The following is a 24,028-nucleotide window of genomic DNA, read 5'->3' as shown; positions in this document are numbered from 1 at the left end:
AATGTAGACAGATGGTTGGACACAAGCCAGAAGCAAAGCTGAGATTTGCCTTGTAATTGGCTATCAATTCGCTCTCAAAACACTTGCCAGCAGGACCCACCACACCTAAAAATCATCAGCCAGAACACGTCCATCGATCCAACGCAGCACATGCGTCATGCCATTGGTGCTCACGTAACACACCCAGGGCCTGATACGAAACTGCATGTTATAGTACGTAAAGTACGGCTACAGTAGGACTATTTAGTTACTACAAAATGCAATTCACAAACATAGAATTGTAAATCTCCCCCTCTCCGGTCTTCTCTAGGGGGATCCTCACACTTGTAAGTTTACTACTTAGTACTAACTGTGGGAGGGCCCAGGGGGAGGGCCTGAAAAAAGGAACATACTATTAAATGGGAGGGGTTCAGGTAGGGCTAAGTAGGGTTTTGGGGAGCGAGAGACACCCACCTACAAAAGAGTAGGGGAGAGGATGTAGCCTTATGGCTAGAGCGGCGACATCGAAGCTGGGGAACCGGGTTTGAGTCCCGGCAACGACGCTCAACATCCTGTGATTCTGGGCAAATCACGTAATCTCCCTGTGCCTAACAAAAATGAATGTGTCCTTGTGTAACGAAACTGGGGCTCCTGTAAAGAGCTCTGATACCCAATTCGGGTCAAGTTCGCGCTATATAAAACTCTGTAAAATAAATTAAAAAAAATAAAAGTAAACCCATTGCTATAAACAAACTCCACATTTGATGTTACTGCAGCCAAAACGGACCCAAAGAATCAAATGCACTCCTGCTCAGTGCTGGAGTAAGTCCAACCCCACAGTGACCAGCCACCCTCCCATAGAAAGGAATGGAGGTAGCAATGGAGGTATGGACTTACGATAACAACCCTGGGTCGAGCGTAGAGCGGTTGGCCCTTCAGAAATAAGCACCTATGACTCCAGCCCCCCAGGAATCTACCGGTATGTGCACAGGACGCATCTCAGAGAGTACTGAAAGCATCTCTGTGCCATGCTGGCACGTAAAAAAGGCAAAATATATGCATAACTTACCATACAACGTAACAGATAACATATCATTACACAATGTTATATGCACACTTAAATGCTAATGCTTGCTTGGAAATGCCCACGCCTTCCTCACTTAGCAGATGTCTCACTTGTTTGCATGTCTCTAACTCAAAGTGGAGGCACTTTCGTCTTCTTATGCGCACTCCAGTTTGTCACTGGTCACCTTACCTCGTAACTCCATCTTTGACCCACCCCTCCCCTCTTATGAAGTCTCACAGCTTAACTGCTAGGTTGGTTTCGATTTTAGGCTCCTCCCTGTGCCTGTCTCAGCCCCGCCCACCCTCTGGCCAGCTTGTGCTCGCCTTCCCAACCCCCCCGCATCCCTTCACCGCATGAGGCAAGAGCATGGGGTAAATATCCGAGACACCTCAAGGTCTGCTTCTGAGAAGTGCTCATGTACCTGGCTGACATGTTGGAATGGTGGATCCCAGCTCCGCGTTCTTCCATACGCCGCTTGCGTCACAGGTGTAGGCACCTAAGGGGAGGGGCGTAAAGGTCACATACACACAAATAAACGTATGCTGGTAAGAAAAGTATTTTATGTTTACACTCACTCCAGTCAGAACACTTGAAAAGTACAACAATTCAGCTAGAGCACCTTTAATACACTGAAAAGAACGACAGGTGTCAATGCTGACGTCATTCACAAACCTACACACCAAGACACGTGCAGGAGAGTTTTTTATATTTATTTTGCATCATTAACTACATGCACAATGCATTTTCACACTCGCTTGTGCATCTATACGTTGGTGTTGTACTACTGGTCTTTTCAATTGTTTTAAACAAATTCTCTATGATGTGTAGAAGCGCGGTTTCCTGAAGTGTGTTAAGTAGGTCACAATTTATGTCCAAGCCTCATCCTTTCTACAATGGAGTCACCCCTGTCACTCGTGTTCTCTCTCTCCCTACCCAGTCTCTGCTTGAAATGTCTACAGCACAAGGTCAAGCTGAGCTGTACTCGTTTATTTCCACTGTTCTTGTTTATTCTGCTCTCAGTGACCTTTATCCGGTCCAGTCACGGCCCGTACCTTTCTCAAGGCCCTTCCCCCGGTTTACCGGGGCTCACTCATTCCTAGAACACGCTCTAGTGGATGTATCTAGTTTCGTTCTAGCCTCTCCGGACACCATTAGCTGAGAGGGTGCTAAAGAATCCTTTATGTAGGTGGCTAGTGCTTAGGTATTAAGGCAACATGACGCTTCATTTTCACGTGTTCTGATTTGCTGATGAAATGATACTATGCTCACACCACAGTAATTCTGCAGTTTCTGGAATTCAATATGTGAAAGTAATAGGTAAAAAACACCGATTTGGGGGATGAGCTGGAAAGACTTTCCTGTTCTGCTAGGGATAGAGTCCACTACTCTCCCGATTTTGCTGGGCACTTAGAACTTAAAATAAGTTTTGAATTTGCATTTTTTTCTGTATTGTCCTTTCTTCGAGAGCCTTCACGTATAGCTTATTTTTTAATTTTTTGTAATAAACCCTTTTAACTTTTATTGATCTAGAACTCAGTTATTGAGTGGGTCCTTTTACTTAATAACTTGTATTTCTGATGTTTGATGCATTGGGGGGTGGTTTAACATGGGGACACACTGCAGCGATCCGATATGGCGAATGTGGGCATTCTGATTAAGGTCAAACGTTTGGGGGTGTCTAAAACTTTCAGTGTACCCCGTGCCGGACCCAGCTGCTACACAGGCTTTTTTAAGAACATATTTCAATGTTGCACTATTATTTTCAAGAGCACAGGTCATTGCTAACTTCCTGTGCAACCAGTGGTGGCTGGCAGAGAATGGGGACGGCAGGGTGGGGGGGTTTGAAAAAAAACCCACTTACCTTCAAAACGGCCGCTGTCTCTCCATTGCGTTGCCGCTCTTCTTGGTGAGGTCTGATCCAGGAAGCACCCAGGCTCCCCATAGCCAATCACTATGCTAAAATGCAGCGTTGTGATTGGTCTGAGCACCATGTTTGGCACTCAGACTGGACAAGGAGCCTGTGCATGTTCCTCACCAGGCTGTGCATCACCTGGGGTCGAATAGGCAAAGTGGGCATGACTCTTTGGCCGGCCCGAGATGGCAGACCAAGCAGTCATGCACACTTAGAGTGTTCGAATCACTCCTCCCCCTGCGATACCAGCCCCGCCTGGCCTAACCCAGCCCAGCGGCAAAGAAACATAAAATAATAATAACAAAGTTATTATCATTTTATTTTTTTCTGCTCTGCGAGCAGTGGGGCGACGCCCCTCCCCCCCCGCTTTAGCAGAGGAGCCACCCTTGTAAGCTACACTATTACTTTGAAGAACATGTCTTGATGTTATATTGTTAACTTCCTGTGTTACCACACGGGCCCGAACTCATTGCTACATTGTAATCTTCTCGTGGGGGTTATAGTTTTACTACACAGGGTCTTTCTCACTTTTACACTGTTAACTTCCTTTTCTACATTGTTAACTTCCTTGATTAAGTTAAGAGAAGGGAGTTGGAGGATAGGGAGGTAGGCTTTTGGCCTCCTACTATGATATGTCCACCAATAGAATCCACAAGGATCCCAATAAAAACCTACCTTGGATTAGGTACTCTAAAATTGGTAGAGTCCTATACTAATTATTCCTGGAAAAACACTTGTTTTTCTAGAGTCCCCTCACTCACCTAGGGTTGCCCCAGGGTGACATGCTTCATCATACGGGTCCTCCCAGGCATCTACTGTCTGGGGCGTGCTGCAACTTGCGAACTACGTAGGAGCACTTTTTCATTTGTACTATGTGTAGTGCTGTGCATGAGGAGTGAATAAAGTGAAAGATAAAAATTACCTAGATAGTGAGCCCTGACTTTATTCTGCTCCTATCTGGTAAATGTATGATAAAATAGGGCTAGTAACAGAGAACAGTAACCATTATGTGAAGCTGTCCCTATTTACTTGGTCGACATGTTTCGTGGTTACCCCAACCACTTCCTCAGGACCACACAAGGACCAGCCCTGCGTTTACCACTCCATGCCTTAAAAATAATAGGTTGTATTTTAACTTTTACAGCAAACGTACTAGGTCTGCTAAATACATAAGTTTCCCTTGTGAAAAGATTTTCTTAGTCGCATTAGGTTGATGTATTTTTTAGAAAGTAATATTATACTACATGGTGTTGCTGGGGCGGAGAGTCTCTAGATACTTGTCTAGGTAGGACCTCCAGCCGTAAAGCCTACTGACTCCCAGGAACACCGCATGCTGGCATGCGGTGTTCCTGGGAATCAGTAGGCCACCAATGTCGACCAAGCAAAAGTTGCAGCACGCCCCAGACAGTAGATGCCTGGGAGGACCCCTATGATGAAGCATGTCACCCTGGGGCAACCCTAGGTGAGTGAGGGGACTCTAGAAAAACAACTGTTTTTCCAGGAATAATTAGTATAGGACTCTACCAATTTTAGAGTACCTAATCCAAGGTAGGTTTTTATTGGGATCCTTGTGGATTCTATTGGTAGACAACTTCCTTGATTACACTGTTACCATACAAAGCCTGTGTCACTCTCACAGTGTGAACTTCATCTTTTGAACAGTTACCATACAGGCTTTACCTCTTTCTTGCACTGTTGCCTTCTTGTGTTACTGTTATTTTACAGGGCCTAGCTTACTCTTGCACTGTTGCCTTCCTGTGTTACTGTTACTTTTCAGGGCTGAGCTCACTCTTGCACTGTTAACTTCCTGTGCTACTACTACTTTACAGGGCCTAGCTTACTCTTGCACTGTTACCTTCCTGTGTTACTGTTACTTTTCAGGGCTGAGCTCACTCTTGCACTGTTAACTTCCTGTGTTACTGATACTTTACAGTGCCTAGCTCACTCTTGCACTGTTACCTTCCTGTGTTACTCTTACTTTACAGGGCCTAGCTCACTCTTGCACTGTTACCTTCCTGTATTACTGCTATTTTTCAGGGCCTAGCTCACTCTTGAACTGTTACCTTCCTGTGTTACTCTTACTTTACAAGGCCTAGCTCACTCTTGCACTGTTGCCTTCCTGTGCTTCTCTTTCTTTACAGGGCCTAGCTTACTCTTGCATTGTTGCCTTCCTGTGTTACTCTTACTTTACAGGGCCTAGCTCACTCTTGCACTGTTGCCTTCCTGTGCTACTCTTACTTTACAGGACCTAGCTTAGTCTTGCACGGTTACCTTCCTGTGCTACTCTTACTTTACAGGGCCTAACTCACTCTCGCACTGTTACCTTCATGTATCACTGTTACTTTTCTGGGTGTAACTCACTCTCGCACTGTTAACTTCTTGTTTTGCTCTTACTTTACAGGGAACAGCTCACTCTCGCACTGTTACCTTCCTGTGTTACTGTTACTTTTCAGGGCCTAGCTCACTCTTGCACTGTTATCTTCCAGTGCTACTGTTACTTTACAGGGCCTAACTCTCTCTTGCACTGTTACCTTCCTGTGTTACTGTTACTTTACAGGGCCTAGATCACTGTTGCACTGTTACCTTCCTGTGTTACTCTTACTTTACAGGGCCTAACTCGCTCTTGCACTGTTACCTTCGTGTGTTAGTCTTACTTTTCAGGGCCTAACTCACTCTCGCACGATTACCTTCCTGTGCTACTCTTACTTTACAGGGCATATCTCACTGTTGCAGTGTTGCGCTTCTATGATAATGTTACTTCAAAGGGCCTTACTCCCTCTCGCACTGTTACCATTCTGTGTTACTGTTAATGTTCAGGGCCTAGCTCACTCTTGCACTGTTACCTTCCTGTGCTTCTGTTACTGTACGGGGCCTAGCTCACGCTTGCACTGTTACCTTCCTGTGTTACTGTTACTTTTCAGGGCCTAGCTCACTCTTGAACTGTTACCTTCCAGTGCTACTGTTACTTTACAGGGCCTAACTCACTCTTGCACTGTTACCTTCCTGTGTTACTGTTACTTTTCAGGGCCTAGCTCACTCTTGCACTGTTATCTTCCAGTGCTACTCTTACTTTACAGCCCCTAACTCTCTCTTGCACTGTTACCTTCCTGTGTTACTCTTACTTTACAGGGCCTAACTCGCTCTTGCACTGTTACCTTCGTGTGTTAGTCTTACTTTTCAGGGCCTAACTCACTCTCGCACGGTTACCTTCCTGTGCTACTCTTACTTTACAGGGCAGATCTCACTCTTTAACTGTTGCGCTTCTATGATAATGTTACTTCAAAGGGCCTTACTCCCTCTCGCACTGTTACCATTCTGTGTTACTGTTAATGTTCAGGGCCTAGCTCACTCTTGCACTGTTACCTTCCTGTGCTTCTGTTACTGTACGGGCCTAGCTCACGCTTGCACTGTTACCTTCCTGTGTTACTCTTACTTTTCAGGGCTGAGCTCACTCTTGAACTGTTACCTTCCAGTGCTACTGTTACTTTACAGGGCCTAACTCACTCTTGCACTGTTGCCTTCCTGTGCTACTCTTACTTTACAGGGCCTAGCTCACTCTTGCACTGTTACCTTCCTGTGCTTTTCTTTCTTTACAGGGCCTAACTCACGCTCGCACTGTTAACTTCCTGTGTTACTCTTACTTTACAGGGCACAGCTCACTCTCGCACTGTTACCTTCCAGTGCTACTGTTACTTTACAGGGCCTAGCTCACTCTTGCACTGTTACCTTCCTGCGTTACTGTTACTTTTCAGGGTCTAGCTCACTCTTGCACTGTTACCATCCTGCGTTACTGTTACTTTTCAGGGCCTAGCTCACTCTTGCACTGTTACCTTCCTGTGTTACTCTTACTTTTCAGGGCCTAGCTCACTCTTGCACTGTTAACTTCCTGTGTTACTCTTACTTTACAGGGCACAGCTCACTCTCGCACTGTTACCTTCCAGTGCTACTGTTACTTTACAGGGCCTAGCTCACTCTTGCACTGTTACCTTCCTGCGTTACTGTTACTTTTCAGGGTCTAGCTCACTCTTGCACTGTTACCATCCTGCGTTACTGTTACTTTTCAGGGCCTAGCTCACTCTTGCACTGTTACCTTCCTGTGTTACTCTTAGTTTTCAGGGCCTAGCTCACTCTTGCACTGTTAACTTCCTGTGTTACTCTTACTTTACAGGGCACAGCTCACTCTCGCACTGTTACCTTCCTGCGTTACTGTTACTTTTCAGGGTCTAGCTCACTCTTGCACTGTTACCTTCCTGCGTTACTGTTACTTTTCAGGGTCTAGCTCACTCTTGCACTGTTACCATCCTGCGTTACTGTTACTTTTCAGGGTCTAGCTCACTCTTGCACTGTTACCATCCTGCGTTACTGTTACTTTTCAGGGCCTAGCTCACTCTTGCAGTGTTACCTTCCTGTGTTACTCTTACTTTACGGGGCACAGCTCACTCTTGCACTGCTACCGTCATTTGTTATAATACTTTACATTTCCTATCACACTCTCGCACTGTTACCTTCCCATGTTACTCTTGCTTTATAAGGTCTACCTCACTCTTGCCCCGTTAACTTCCTGTGTTGTACTATTACCATACAAGGTCAATCCCGCTGCAACATTACTACATTACAGACCTATCTTACTGCTACAGTTACCAGATCCTTTTTACTATATAACTTTTACCTGAATGGTCTGAATCACATCTCACATAAAGACTATCTCTTAGACTCTTGCAATATTACCCATGGGTGCTCCAGTGTTGATTAGGCTCACAAGTATTTTGGGGGAGGGAGTGAGTCGTGGGTCTCCCTTGGAAGTCAGTCAGAGAGTTCATCAATGCAGTATCACTTCCAGGATGTGGTAACTTTGAGGTGAAATGTCTGCTCTTAGTGTCTGGTGTTCCTGATGGCCGTAGGTCCCTTATTCCAACGCGTCAATGGCGTTCTCTATGACGTGTTCAGCAACCCGTGCTGCCGACAGAGCGTTGTGCCCCACGCCAGGTAACAGGGCCCAAGGGGACCTGTGACAACAGTGGAATCTTCTTCTTACCGCTCTGTGATCAATATGAAGCGCCAGCTTCGGACTGACTCATCGGCTTCCTGTGCTACTGCATGTGATAGGTCCCTGTGGGCGTTACCTAAGACGATGCACAGGTTAGAGGGCATTACACCGTGACGCCAGGCGCGGCAGGGGTGGACCGCTTGAATTCTGCCTCTTGAGGCTTCGATACAAAATACAAGCCAACGAAAGAAGAAAGGCCAGGCGGGGGGGGGGGGGGCGTGGCTCAAAAACACACTACTGTGAGGAAGGGAGAAACCTGGCAACTGTGAGGAAGACGTCACACGGAAGGCCAATGGCAGATATCATCATCATCATCATCTTTATTATCATCATTACTATTGTCAGTATCACCATAATAATAATACTTATTATTATTATTATTATTGTTATTATTATCATCATCATTATTATTGTTATTGTTATTATCATCATCATCATCTTTATTATCATCATTACTATTATCAGTATCACCATAATAATAATAATTATTATTATTAATATTATTATCATCATTATTAAAATGATTAGCACACCTAATATAATTACTCTGATCATGGACATTATCCTTACAATTATCATGACTATTTTTACACAATAATTGATTATTATTGTTATTAGTCTTTACTACTTCTACTAATGCTGATGTACTTGCTATCATCATTCTAGCCTTGCTGTTGTGTGTTACTAGTGTTCTTGTTGTTCTTGCTGACATTTTTTTGTGATTATGATTGTTGTTGTTGCTGTTGCTACTCTCATCCCTCCATCCAGTCTTCACAGATGCTCTCTGATCTCAGCCTACTGAGGGTCAGAGCAGCCAGGGGACCACCAGAGACCCTCAGGTCTAGGGACGTGAGCCAGTCACGTGGACAGGACGGCTACACAAGCCTTGAAAATGTGGTGCACACAACATGGCTCGCCCTGGCGGGAGAGGTGGCAAAGCGGAGCATTGCCCGAGCGTGGAGTGCCAGCGTAGCCCCAACAATACGGTCCTGGGAAGATGATTTGGACTGGTGACAGCGGGCTGAGCACACAGTATACCAGAGCAGGGGATGCCCACGTAAATGGGAAAAGATATGGGGGGCCTGGGTGAACTACAGAACGGATCAGCCCCCAATATAACATAGGGCTTCCGACACTTCAAGGAACACGTTGTATGGTTGCATCTTCCGTCGAACTGGTTGGGGGGGGGTGGGTCACTGGGAGGCTTCAATTATTGTACTTGCTATGCCTTTGTGTATGCCAATCTCCATACTATGTATACTGTAAAGTCTTTTGAAGCATGTGTGTTTTGGTTAATAAAAAAGAAATAAAAAAAGAAAATGTGGTGAATGGGATAAATTCCTCCACTTTTACCAGGTGCTACACACTTTGCTATTAGAAAAGTGGTAATTACTTTTTTGTTTTGTTTTATGTAGCACAAACTCAATCCGCAGGTATCAGAGCACTTTACATGAGCACCATTTGCGTTACAGATGGACACAATCATTTTGTTAGGCATGGGAGATTAAGTGATTTGGCCAGAATCACAGGACGTTGAGCGTCCCTGCTGAGACTCGAACCCATTTCGCCAGCTTTGAGTTTGACCGCTCTTCTAAGCGCTTGTTCCCACTACAGAAAACATACCAGAGCAACTCGCATCCAAGACGATGCGCATAGAATGTGCCCACCCCGAAGAGTCTCTCCTTTTCCCCTCCTTTCTTTTCTTAGAAGGCTGCTTGTGAGTTATCAGAAGCTTTCAAATGACCACCAGTAGGTACATCTGAGGGTCATAACAAGTCCTTTCCTTCCACTGCCAATGTTACATCAGCTTAGAAGGTACAACTGCAGTGGGTACGAATACAGGAGCTGGACTTCTTGCGGGGAGGGGGGCAGGAGAGACCACAGTATCTAAGCAGATGCTGCAACATGCTATGGGCAACTACTGTGCAACACTTCTCTTTTAGCAGGGAGAGGACCTTGAGCCTGCACCCCTTCCCCTTGGAGAACCCTCTAGTCCCTTCATCACCCTTTCAATAGACACAGCTATTGGTTCTTCAATCCAGGGTCCTCGTAGGGACAGCTCTCAGCCTGACCACCTCACCAACCAACACCAGGGGGGCTGAACGAACGAATGAGAAGAAATCTGCATAGCGCACACGTACCTCAGATAGAGGTGCCCTGGCACTTCTCAAGCCACTCTACCATGTCAAAGAAAAATATTCAGCAGACAAAAAGTTATCTGTTGAACAGAGAAGCTTTTAAACAATTATGTGAAACTTTTATAGTTAGGTTGGGCATGAAGAGAGGTAGGCATAGTGTTCCATTCATTAGATGTTTGGACCAAGAGAGAACCCCATCCATGTCCGGCTCTTCTATATTTCTGCACATTGGCCAAGTTTTGTGATCGTGAATAGTAAGCGCGGGTTATTTGAACTCAGTTGTTGCCACATTGGGAAGGTGATGTACAGCATACATGCCAACATTTCAGAAGAGCAAAGTAGTAGATTCTTTAAAAAAATCGGCAGAACGGGGCCTTGAATCGGGTCAATATCTTACCTTGTTTCCGAGGCCAACACGCTCTGTTTTACCTGACGGACTCCTGGGGTGCAGTATCGCCATCTTCGGCGTCTCCCTCCCGCCGCCGCCATTCTCAACGCGGCCGCCGTGCGGAGGGGGACTACCCTTCCCAGGACCCTTTGCAGCGGACGGGAAGCGGAACTAACACCCGCCTCCTGTAGTCTCGTGCCCGGAGGCGCTTAAAAACAACGTGAGCCCCTGGCAAAGCGGGCAATATTTTACCTTGTTTCCGAGGCCAACACGCTCTGTTTTACCTGACGGACTCCTGGGGTGCAGTATCGCCATCTTCGGCGTCTCCCTCCCGCCGCCGCCATTCTCAACGCGGCCGCCGTGCGGAGGGGGACTACCCTTCCCAGGACCCTTTGCAGCGGACGGGAAGCGGAACTAACACCCGCCTCCTGTAGTCTCGCGCCCGGAGGCGCTTAAAAACAACGTGAGGCCCTGGCAAAGCGGGCAATATTTTACCTTGTTTCCGAGGCCAACACGCTCTGTTTTACCTGACGGACTCCTGGGGTGCAGTATCGCCATCTTCGGCGTCTCCCTCCCGCCGCCGCCATTCTCAACGCGGCCGCCGTGCGGAGGGGGACTACCCTTCCCAGGACCCTTTGCAGCGGACGGGAAGCGGAACTAACACCCGCCTCCTGTAGTCTCGCGCCCGGAGGCGCTTAAAAACAACGTGAGCCCCCGCCCCGCGGGTCCGCGCGCGGGCAGCGCCGGGCTGAGCCCGGGCAGAGGGCGGGCCGTCTGTGGCCGTCCGGGGCAGGAGGAGGCAGGGCAGGGCCACGGAACTTTGATCGTCGACTAACCTGTAAGTGATCAGTTCTACATACATACTCGTTTTAAAGGTTACTGCATATGCCTTCACTCATGTCGAAATCCAAGTCGTCTAATCAATCTGGTGCAGGGGAAAAGAGGACTATGGACAACTACCTGGTAAAAGTTGTGAATAAGATCAATAAAGATCGGAGACTTTCATTGGGCAGATCTAACTCTGAAGCTTCCCTAGTGGACACATTAGCCTCTAATACCGAAATACTTGCTGAAAGCTGTATGGGTAACACTGGCAATGCCGATGGGATTGCTGATGTACTCCCTAATATGGATATTGTTGGAAGTATTGATGAACCCACTTCCCCATTGAATTCATCTATCTCATCGATTAGAGCATGCTCCAAAACCACCCCAACTCCCTCCCCGATGCAGAGGAAAATGCGGGCCTGCAGGAAAGTACAAGTAAAGAGAGTGGTGACCTATAAGTCAAAAAAGCAGGGTTCTTCTCAATTAGGCAGGGGGGTTTTACCGGATTCGTCAAAAGATATATTGGGGACTAACGACAGTGCTGAGGGGGTCTTTCTGCATGCAGCCACAATAGGACATTTGGTGTCAATTTTTGAGACCAAATTAGAGTCTATCATTAGTCCCTTGTTGGCGAAATTAGAGGTAATTTCAGCAGAAGTTGATAGTTTAAAGGGCCTTTTGGCTTCTTATGATAAACGATCCTCCCCTACGTTAACCCCCCCTGTCCATAAACCTATAGATGGTGCCATGGAACCTATTTTGCAGCCGTCTGGTATACACAGTATGGGAGTCCCTTCGGTTTCGGGGGGCAGCTGTCAGTTAAGTCGGCCCATGGACGCGCCATCCACTGTGACATCAGTTGTTGTACCTCCTAAAATAGCCATTTCACCAGGAAAAGTAATTTCTGCACATACATGCCCAAGTAATAATCAGAAGTCTGTAGCCAAGGGAAATGATGGGCATATTAAGCATAAGAGAAACCATATCGTTAACCTCCCACCACAGTGTGCCCCCTACACAGTGGTATTGATTAATGTCCCGGAGGCTGACTCTAGTATGCTTAACTCTAGCCAGGAATCTCATGACTCCTTAAAAAACAAATCACTTGCCTGGCTTAACAAAAATTGCGGATTTCCGCTGGCATTAGCTAAAGATATTTTATCCACTCGCAGAGTCGGCTGGATAGGAGAAGGAAGGAAAACTACCATAGGGGACTGTATACTAGTTAACTTTAAATACCCACAACATGTGGCAACCGTCCTCTTAAGAGCCGCCTCCCTACCCAACCAAGTTAATTTGGTTTCTGCTAGGCCTTTAGGTTATTTTTATAGTTATCTAGACGGCCTACAATTGCCAAGGCCCCAACAGATCGAGATGCATGAACCTGGTTTAATCAGGGGTGGGGGTAGTTATCCTCCCTTTTTTCCACCTAGAGCCCCGCTGTATTTTAATAGAGGGAATATACAGGTTAATGAGGAATCAAGTTGGCAAAGGGATTATACCATCCCCCTTTTTAACCATTACTCTGCCCTGTCCTCATTGGAGGAAAATGACTGACTGTCCGACAATATTAGGAATACGAATGAGATAGTGGTGATTGGTGACCTTACTGATAAAGTAGTGACTGTTCCCTTGCCACCTCCACCCGAACCTAACAGGGTGGATGTTGTCATGGAGAACATAGGAATTAAAGAGACTCAGAATTGTTGTACTATTGCAGACCCCCCTTTAAATCCAGATTTTTCCTTGGTAGACCCAGTAAATGTTCATACGTGTGATCTTGATACAGGCTACCGCGTTGTTACGTGGAATATTGCTGGGTTGAAAAGGAAATTAGATTCCCCTCTGTGGAAAGACTTTATTAATATAGGGTACGACATAATATGTCTTCAAGAAACGTGGTGTGAGGAACCCATCTTTATTGAGGGATATTTAGCACACAGCTTGAACGCAGTGGGTTCAAATGCTGGAAGAGCCAAAGGTGGTCTCTTGCTTTTAATATCCACTAAACTAAAATTTTGCAAAGTTAAAAGCTGTGTTTCAGTGGATGTCTATTCTCAGGTTTTATGTCTAGAGTTTGATAAAGGGAAAGATTTGTTGCTGATAAATTTTTATAATAATGTATTCACTGCAGACAGAGGTAAAATCCTGATTCAGCTTGAAAATGAAATTGAGAGGACACTGGCAGTTACAGGTCACCAATCTATAATCCTCTGGTTGGGCGATTTTAATATAAGTCCTTGTCCTTATGCCTCGAGTAACTCATGTGGCCTAACAAGGGAAAGTGGTAACATGGAGGGAAATGATTGTTTACATTTCCCACACTGTATGTATGGCACTACCCTTAATATGATGTTAGCAAAGTTTGATTTGGATATGTTAAGTTGCACAAAGAATAGCACCAACGTTAACTGTCCAACATTCACTGGAAGAGGAGCTAATTCATATATTGACCACATTTTATTGTCTAACGATTGTGCATACTCCAACTTGTGTGTTAATGAACAGATTTTAAGTGATCATAACAGCATCTCTTTATCATTGCATTGTTGGGGCCCCAAAAATATGGATGCTAGCAATCGTATTAACTTTATCGAGGCTGTAAGACCTAATGGGTTTAGGATCAAATGGACTAAGGTTGTCCCACATGAGTTGCTGGAGGAGGTTTTAAGAAAATGTACCTTGGAGATAAACTATTGTATTAGCGATGAGGTACACCCGCAAGTTATATTAAACCACCTACGTACTATTAATGAAGCAATTGACAACCTACTTACCAAACCGCATAAGGGGAAAAGAGAAATTAATACTGGTTGGTTTGGTAAAAGTTGCACACAGGCTCTTCACGCTCTAAAATACGCAATGAGCTCTAAACCACGTGATTGTACAATAATTAAAATTTGTCGTTCTGCCTATAAAACATCACTTACCATAAGGAAAAAAGCTCTTCAAGAAGAGGCCTGGTACAATCTCAGTTGTGCGGCCGAAACAAATGATAGTAAGTTATATTGGCAGACTATAAATAGTCCTTTCTTAAAAAATGACTCAGTGCCTGAAATAACCTCCCATGTCGACTGTCAATCATGGATGCATCATTTTTCAAATATTTTTAATCCGGATAGGTTGATTTTAGATTCCCATATGGACAATGAGTATACCTGGCCCAGATTGCCTTTAGATATCGGCCTTGATGAGGTTTACGAGGGCATACGCAACAGCAAAGGCGGAAAGGCGCCGGGCCCGGATGGAGTCCCGCTGGACTTGTATAAATCCGAGTTAGATCTGTGGGCCCCCATCCTGACCAGGCTCTTTAATGCAACAGCGGAGGGTCAGATGCCAATTTCCTGGGGCCAGTCCATAATTATTCCTCTTTTTAAGAAGGGTTCCAGGTCTGAGGCAAGTAATTATCGCCCCATTTCTCTATTAGACGCATCGATAAAAATAATGAGTAGAATAATTCTAAATAGACTCGAGACTTGGGCCGAGGACAACATGATAATTTCAAAGGCACAATATGGATTTAGGAAAGGTCTGGGGACGTTGGAACAGTGTGTTAATTTAGACCTCCTCATACACAAATATACCGTCGCTAAGGAGGGGAATCTTTTCCTTTGTTTCGCAGACCTAAGTAGTGCCTTTGATCTTGTAGACCATAACATCCTTTGGGACACCCTGTTAGATCTCGGTGCCCCCAAAGAGTGTGTTTTCTTTCTGGCCCGGTTATATTCCGGCCTATCATGCAAAGTACGCTATGGTCCTATGGGAGAATGTACACCTTTTTTTTTAAAGTTGCACGAGGGATTCGTCAGGGGTGCGTTTTGGCCCCGTTTTTATTCTCATTATTTATAAATGAAATTGATACGATTTTAAGTAAATTACCCTCAGACGCCCCTTTGATTAATGGCAGCGTTACCCCTATTTTATTATACGCAGATGACGCAGTTCTTTTATCACGAACACAGAACGGTTTGCAACGCCTCATAGATAGATTTGTGTTATTTACCAAAGAGAGGAAATTGATTATTAATAAAAGCAAGACTTTTGTTATGACCTGCGGAAAGAGGGTGAAATTTAATTCTTCCTTCTTTATTGACAAAGTGAAAATACAATCGGTCAATAGTTTCTGTTAATTGGGGATAACATTTTCAGGTGATGGGAAATGGACTAAAGAGGACGAAAATGTGAGGCTAAAGATGAACAGAAACACCAGTAGTATTTTTAGATTTGCGGCTAAGTTAGGGCAAAGGAGAGTGAAAGACATGCTGGCTATCTACAAAGCTAGGTGTATTTCATCCGCTTTGTATGGGGCAGGAGTTTGGGGCCACCATTCTGTTAATGGTTTACAGAATGACGAAAATAAGTTCTTGAAGAAACTGCTATGTGCCCCATCCTCGGTTCCCAATATTTTAACTCACATGGAAGCCGGTATTGACTTTATGGCGGACCTAGCCGCATTACGCCCATTGCTACTTTGGCGATCTATTTGGTCTAAACCCGAGACAGTATTTACACAATCAATTATCAAGGACTGTTTGAAACTTGATAATTTATCTCGTATACCTTGGCTGAGTTATATTTACTACTGGTTTAATCTTCTGTTTGAATGTAATATTCATCTGAACCCTGAAGCAGCTGTACTGATACCAAAGAAAGACATAAAATCGAAGTTCCTAGCATTTAAGAATGCGGCTAGAGAAAATCAGTCCAAAAATCTAATAACAGTTGCTTCTTACCTCGATTTGAATTTAAGGAGAGGTTTTCAGACATATCTAGCGATCGTGACTTACAACCCACATAGATTTGTCCTTACCCGACTAAGGCTTGGGATCGTGCACCATCTAGTCTCATTCCCGGATATAAAGATCAAATCCAATATGCTGTGTCCCTGTGATAATATTTCAAAACAAAGCTGCTGTCACTTTTTATTGTTTTGTAAGTTTTATTGTCATTTTAGGAAATTTTATTTAAAACCTATCCTTTTAAAAAACAAGATACGCACTACTAAATCAGCAATGAAGTTCCTAACAACTCTAGAAAGTCCGGATACCTGTTTTTTTGTGGCATCCTATGTGCTTAAATGCATGAATATAAGGAAATCCATAGTCTGCGTTGATTAGTTTTATTTTGTTATGTACTCTGCACATATAGGTACCGCTCAGATTCTGATATGAACCTTGTAGCATGAGCGAAACTCGGATGAATTTTGTAATTATGGGATTGTTACTATACTTATTATCTCCTGCATATTTGCACATATTAGATAACTTACCTGGAATTTGCACTTTGTTATAAATATAATGTGGATGCTTTGTTGGAAAATTAAGTTCAATATTGAATTATTCAAGGAACCACTATGCACTTTAACAATGTGTTAAATATTGTTTTTGTTGTGTCCTGTGTATAAGACATTCTAGTCTAATATGTATTTTTAATTGTTTGTTCTGCTTTTATGGTTGTATTTTTACATACCGAATAAAGCTTTTGAACTGAACTGAATAGAAAAAACAAGATGGAGAACATGGTGGACATGTATGAGCCGGGTGCATTCCAGTACATTGGAAGGGCACGGGTCCTCTGAGGATTGGCTCCTTGGCTACAAAGCAGGGCCACCTCATATTCAATGACTGCGACAAGTAGGAGTTGGTGTAGGAGTGATGAACATTGCCGATATATAATCTGGGTATTCGTTTGTACCTAACGTCATTGCCACACACCCTGGAGAACAGATAAGCTGGATTGGGGCTGGCTGTTCAACGTTTCACTGCCGGCTGGGTCTCAATATCTGTAAAGACTGAAATTCTCCCCCTGAAGCTACTGTTGTGTACTTTGGCCACCTACAGAGATAAACCTATTCAAGGGTCCACTCACTGCACCTACAAGGTTTCTGTTGCTCGCCATTAAAAAGTGTTTACGTTCAAGCACCCTCTACCTGGTATCGTTGTAACATTCCTTCCTCTCACCTACAAGACGCCAACAGAGGAACGGCAAGACGTTTCTAGGGGTATTGTGGCTTATTCGCCATCTGACATACTGAGAATCAGTCCCTGGTGGAAGACACTTACTGGTGATGTTCGGCTTCATCTCGTAGTACGGCTGCTGGCAGGAATACTGGATGCTCGACTGGTAGGTGGTACCACTGTTTGCAGTGAGGAAGGCTACGTGCCCATTTTCCAGTTGCAATGGAGCTTTGCAATCAACAACTGAAACAGAAGACGCAAAAATTATGAAGTCAGCATCAAGTGAAGATATCTCTCCTACCGCGAGGTCGCCACAAGCACGCACCCGGTGTTGAGTTAGTGACCAGACCCTCCATCCACCAATCGCTTTGTGTTATCATTTCTTAAAGAGAGAAGTCAAGTCCTACAGGTCATACAAGAAATAGTCCATCTGGAATACTCTTTTCCGGATCCTTGAACGCGCATTCGTGTCAATATTCAACTGCTCTACATATGAAACCGATACTCGTGATGAAACATATTCTGAGGATCCAGCGTAATTGAGAAAAAAACCATATTCAGGGTTGATTTGTGTTTTTTGCAAAATCCCAACCACAATTTAAAAACAGCTGTTTGATAAAGAAAAGCCTTTAAAAAGTCATAACATCCATACCTCCCACATACCCCCCATGCACAGGGTTAACGATGGTGGCTTAAGTTGTAGACAATCTGTTAACAAGGCCTTTGGATGACTTTTGTCACAATAGGCAGATGAACATCAGACATCTCTGAAGTAGGATGTATTTTGGAATTCTTCCTACATCCTTCCTGGATGCTGCTGCAGGTCTGAGGATACCTTGCGTTAGTGCCTAAAATAGGCAATTTAACTTTTTACATTTATACAACGCTGATACATTCAATCTTCCAAGAAGGAGAATGCTGTCCATGAGGGGAACTGCAGAAGCAGGAGATTCCAGCAACAGCCCCTGTGCTGTGGCTGTTGATTCTTCTTCTGTGCTGATTTGTACACGGGAAACAATGGAAAACTGAGCAGGCAAATACTTCAGAAACACAGGGCATGTTTTGCATAAAGTGGCCTGAACATGGACCAAGAAATAGGGCTTAATTTGAGCCAGTGGTTTCTGGTGTCCAGCACCAGCACTTAACTGTCAACACTGGTGCTTGTGACAGTCTGCCACAAGGTGGCGCTGTCTGACCAATTTAGAGAGGAACACAACAACAGTTAATTAAATATTCATATACGTTAACATGGCTTTTACCTGCCGCCGAAGCCATTTTTATAGCTTTAGGGACCCGAAATAGTTTGAATTGTCACACTTGTAGGAGTGTGATGTTAGAGGTTGTGTTGTTACTATCATTGGCAGTGCTGGCAGGGGAAATGTGTGATGCAAGCTCCTGTAGCCTCCTGACGGGCGACCTAGCAACCATTTTTTACACACTAAGCACTGAGCACGGTGTTCTATCCCTTTACAACAACTGCATGTAATGAAGATCCTGTTGAAATACACAACCCCATCATGTGGAATGACAGATCAAAGTGACTGGTGTTAAAGTGGAAAACAGGACAGCCCTTTGTGAACTCCAGGAAACCTTTTATCAGAATATTGATCACTACACATACATAAATTTGATGCAAATTGGTTAATTGGAAAAATAACCAACCTACAGCTAACAACTGTTGACCACTGCAGATCTACCTGCTCAAACCCTATCACCTTCGAGTACACATTACTATTGTGTACTGATGAGCGCATCTTCAGAAAAAGGCAAATCTGTTAGTTGGCAAAATAACCAACCAACCTACCAACCAAGAGTTGTTAAACTGTTGACCTCCCCAGATCTACCTGCGTTAAACCTAACACCTTTGACTACGCATTACTATTTGGTATTGATGAACACATCTTACGAGAAAGCCACTGATGGCTAATCTCTAAGTCAAGCCTTCCAGGACCAGTCTTGAACCCATCAATCGAGAAACTCCTCGCCATTTCCAATCACTAGGCTTTACAAATATAAACATATTACTGGTAGCCGACCAGGCATCATGATTGGTCTCAAGTCACCCAAACTCTGAAAATGTGCTCAACTGACGACTAAGACAGTGAGATCAATGATGTCTCCTGAGGATTGATTTGAACATTTCTACCATCTTTTCCTTTCAATCTACATGTCTGGTATTGGGCAAATTAAACACTCTTAGTTTTGCCTCAAGATACTAAAGGATGAAGAGCATCTGTCATAGTCCATGTGACAGAACCTCACACACCTCTTGAAAATCTCCATAACTTCCAGCAGAGTTTTGACAGGAACAAACATAGGAGGCTTCTGCTATTTTTATGTCAAAAGGGGAAATAAAACTGAACCTTCAAACATTAATAAAACTACATAAAAATTGTTGGTCGATCAATGTAAGTAAATCAATCAGCCCAAAATTCGTGGTGTCAGGCTTGCCCCTATGGAATACTTGTGAGGGTTTTCTAATGAAAATCCAGAAGCTAATAGAAAAGCCTGTTGTGATATTTTAGTGCTAATTTCACAAAACTAGAATACCTAGGGATTCCTATTTATTTAATTTTTCATTTTGTTTATAGGGTACTGTTCAAAATTAATTGTAAAATGAATTGTACTTAAATGGAAAGAAAAATAAACATCAATTAACAAGTTAATACAGAAAAGTTAGATTCCCAGGAGATCAGAGAATGAAAATTAAACTAGAATGTTTGGCTGCTTTCCTGAAGCTTATGGGGGAGTAACCCCTGGGGGGACTCAGAACCACTTACGTATGTGAGCAATAGGTTTGTCATTGTATTATTCCTGATTAACCAATGCCTTGTTGATTTCTGCTTTACGAATGACTCATGGGCTGCTCGAATTATATAAGGCCCCTTCGTGGCCCCGTGATTGTGCTGCACTGCCGTTTTGTATTTTATGGTCTTATCAAATTAAATTAAAAGTTTTTAAAAAAAGAAGCTTAATATCTTTGACTAAATTTGCGGGCCCAATGCCTCAAATCTGTAGTGCCAATTTCAGTGTAATGTTTTCTTGCATTTTCGGATACAGCTAGCCACCAACCTTAGTATGAGTGTTGACTGTTACCAAGATGGTTTCTCCTGAAGAATAGTGTTTTTTTTCCGCTTAAGTATTTAAAAAAAGGGAAATGTTTGGCTACTGGTAGCCAGTCAATAGTGCCAAGGAAAGCCCGGATGATTTTAATCTGCTTTAGTTTTAACATTAACTTTGCAGTTAAGTTTGAGAGAAATTGGGCTCATCCAATATGCCCTTTAGGCAACCCTCCCACTATAGCTTTGGCATAGTCCATAACTGAGTTTTCTTCTATGAGCCTACAAATGGTTTGTGACTAGACTCGTAAAATAATGTGGTCACCCCAGCAGGGGCATCTTGGCGCTGACTGGAATTACAGGTGTTTATTGTACTCAACTAGTCCTCATTTTGTAGACCTTTGAAAGAAGAAAGGTGTTGCAATTAAATGAAAGATATGTAGTCCAGAGATGTATATAAGGATCACAGCTTTATTCTTCAGATGGGATTCAAGTTATGTCTCATGCTATGCCTCATGCTATGCCTCATACTATGCCCCATACTATGCCCCATACTATGCCCCACCAGGAGCAGCCTCCTCGCCGCTCAGCCCTTCCACACCAACTGATTCCTTCTTCCACTCAAACACCCTCAACATTCTGATGACATCACATAGACTGAGCAGCAAGGCATGGGCAGCAACAGAGAGGATGCATTAATCCCTCACTAGATTATAACAAAAGGCTAAGGTGACCCGCTGGAATTTGAACCTATGATCATGCAGTCAAACACAGATTTTTGCAGTGGAGGCATTAGTCCACTACACCACCAGACCCAGCTGGGTAGAAAGGCTAGCATTTGGGTAAGTTTGAAACAGATTGATTGCCGCATTCAACACAGCGGCCACAGGCCTGAGGTGGTTGTTCCAGTTCCATCTCAGAATATCAATAACAAATAAATCCTCTCACAAAAATATCATTGTGTAAATATCCAGTGGCGGCTGGTATGGTATGGGGTGGCGAGGTCATAGGGGGAGGAGGAGGAGGAGGAGAAAAAAATCACTTACTTGAGAGCTGTCTCTTCAATGTCGTCTCTCGTCAACCAGGAAGCACCTAGGCTCCCCTAAGCCAATCACAAAGCTGCAATGCAGCGTTGTGATTGGTCTGAGCGCCGTGGATCAGCGCTCAGACAGGGAATGGAAGCCTGGGCATGTTCTCCACCCAGGCTGTAATGCAGCCTGCAAAGTGCACATGACTGCATGGCTGGGCCAAGAAGGCCAGTCAAACCCTCATGCGCACTTTAGAGTGCAGCAGGCACTCCTCCTCCCCGACGTCGCAGGAGCCAAGCCCTGCCCCGCCCTAACCTGGCTGATACTAAAAATAAAATGATAATAACTTGGTATTATCATTTTTTGTTTTTTTTACACCGTGGGGCGATGCCATTGTAAATATCGTTTACAAAAACCCCATTCCACTGTGGATCGATTTTCTACCATTTACTCCAAAGGGGCCATATTTTTGTAAATGATATTTACAACTCAGCATTTCTGTCCTTGTATTCGTGTATCACACTGGTTGCGCTCATGTTTTCCTGTCTTATTATGGTCCTAGTATGCTATACTCTCCTAAGATATTCTGCACAGCTGTCCTACGGGAATCCTATTGTTGTGGTCAATTTAAGTATGTGAGGCAGAACTCCTCCCGTTCTACTTGCGATACTCTTGAATGTCTGAATGGTCCCAAAAGATCTAAAATGGGGAAAAACAGGACTAATCAGGACATTTTCATGAGCAAGCAGCATAAACAGAAAGGACTGTGCCCTCTTTGCACTTTGGCTATATGTGGGACCCATTCACAAAGGCATTTATGAGTATGTGAACTAGTACTCCTGCAGTTAACCTTTCAATTTGTTAGTCTTCCTGTAAGAAAACCACAGGACTGCACTTGGAATCATGTAAAACACTAGGACAAAACATGCAGGTCAACAAGTGCATGAGTTGGTTAGAGAAGTAGGGGCTGCCGGCTCAGAAACAGCGTATCTGGTCATGTTTCAGTTCTGGTGCCTACAGCTCCGAAAGGACAATGGACGATTGGAGGGATTCTGGATAAGGTCTAACAAGATTATCCAATCTCTGGAACTAGTTCTTAATCGCAGACTTCAAGTGGCTCACAGTGTAACATGTCTGGGGGTGAGAAGGAAGATTGGTGGTAGCAAGGAGGCAGCTAAACACGGCCAGACTGGCCATTTATCTCATCAGGCATTTTCCAGGAGGGCTGGAGCATTCGGGGGCCTGTTTTTGAGCTGGCAACTGTGTCACTTTATTGCAGCAAACACAGCATAGAGGTAAGAAAGAGAGACAGACAAAGAGCCTGGTTCACAAAGGGCTTCCGCACTCGTGGAGGAGGTCCCGCACTCGTGGAGGAGGCCCGCAGTCATGGAGGAGGTCCCGCAGTCATGGAGGAGGCCCGCAGTCATGGAGGAGGTCCCGCAGTCGTGGAGGAGTCTCTGGACTCGGGGCAGAATGTCCGCAGTGAGAATTCACAGAGAGAGAGGAAGGAAAGGGAGAGAGATCAGAGGAGGGGGTAGAGAGATAGGAGAGATGGAGAGAGAGAGAGAATTGATGTATGGAAAGAGAGAAAGAGTGGGGAAGAAGGGAAGGTGGCTTGTTGCGAATTTTTTTTGCCAATGCTGCTTGTTGCCTCCCTCCAAGCCCAGTTAAACTTTATTAATTCCGAAGAGGTGGTGAAAAATTCTCATTAGAGATGTAACTCTGGAAAAAGGGGTGTTGTACTAAGACTGTAAGCAATAGCTAAGATTCTCTTAGGCTACTAAAAGATATTTATCACAGAAAGATCTCCAAGTCGTAGAATACCAGAGAAAGTGAGGGTAAAATTAATAAAACAAATTTAGGAAGATTTTGGAAAGAGACATGGTAGTATTTGAACCCTGAAAGTGAAGGCAGAGTTGGACTCTATATCCTCATTACAGTATTTATTTATTTGGTGAACATTACAAATGTAACTGCCTCTAGGCACCCAGTTCTACTAAACTATCCATCATCAGATGACGCTGCATCAATTGTTGATCAGAAGACTTATGAGCTGAGAAAGACTGATGTGACTACTTTTCGGAAGCTAAAAGGGCACGTGTATGTTCACTTTGCAGTGGTAGAGAGTTCCAAATCTGTGATCCCTATTCCATGAACCTCCAGCCCCTCTTCCAGTGGTACCTGGGACAGTCAGCAGCATCTGCCTGCTTGATGCCAGCAACAATGGTGGCCATGACAATGTCTCCCACAGATAGGGGGGGCATTCACTTTGAAACATTTAAACACCAGACAAATTTAACTTGACCAGTTTTGCTATTGACAGCCAGTGGAGGGAAGAAAGACTATCGCTGATGCTTTCATACTTGCCTTGTCTTATTTAATTGTCATTTTTAGAATGAACTGTAGGCTTTAAATTAGCCCCTTGGGTAATCCTCCATGTATTGCATTGGCACAGACTAGTTTTTAATTAATGAGGGAACCTACAGTTGATGTAGGTGGTCCATTGTCCAGACAGAACACTATTTGTTTTAACTGCTGCAAACAAAAGCATGCTGCACTGACCACCTTCCGTATACGTGCCTCAAAGTTCAGATTTTCACCCCATACTACCCCAGATTCCTTGATG

The 24,028-nt window shown here is 44.2% G+C and overlaps 1 protein-coding gene across 2 annotated transcripts in view; it reads right to left on the bottom strand.

The window, feature by feature from the left end:
* Positions 1-24,028, bottom strand: part of MASP1 (MBL associated serine protease 1) — a 322,051-nt gene that overhangs the window by 123,924 nt on the left and 174,099 nt on the right. For both annotated transcript variants that reach the window (XM_085635902.1, XM_085635901.1), the window contains exons 9-10: positions 17,421-17,558; positions 1,467-1,541 (exon numbers count right to left, since the gene is read on the bottom strand). In XM_085635902.1, the coding sequence (XP_085492028.1) occupies positions 1,467-1,541; positions 17,421-17,558 (213 nt within the window). The remainder of the gene's footprint in view (positions 1-1,466; positions 1,542-17,420; positions 17,559-24,028) is intronic.

This window comes from Triturus cristatus, chromosome 11 (assembly GCF_964204655.1).
Source record: "Triturus cristatus chromosome 11, aTriCri1.1, whole genome shotgun sequence".
In the NCBI taxonomy this organism is placed as follows: domain Eukaryota; kingdom Metazoa; phylum Chordata; class Amphibia; order Caudata; family Salamandridae; genus Triturus; species Triturus cristatus.
Note: the sequence above shows the minus strand (reverse complement) of the source record. Positions and strands in the feature narration are given on the sequence as shown.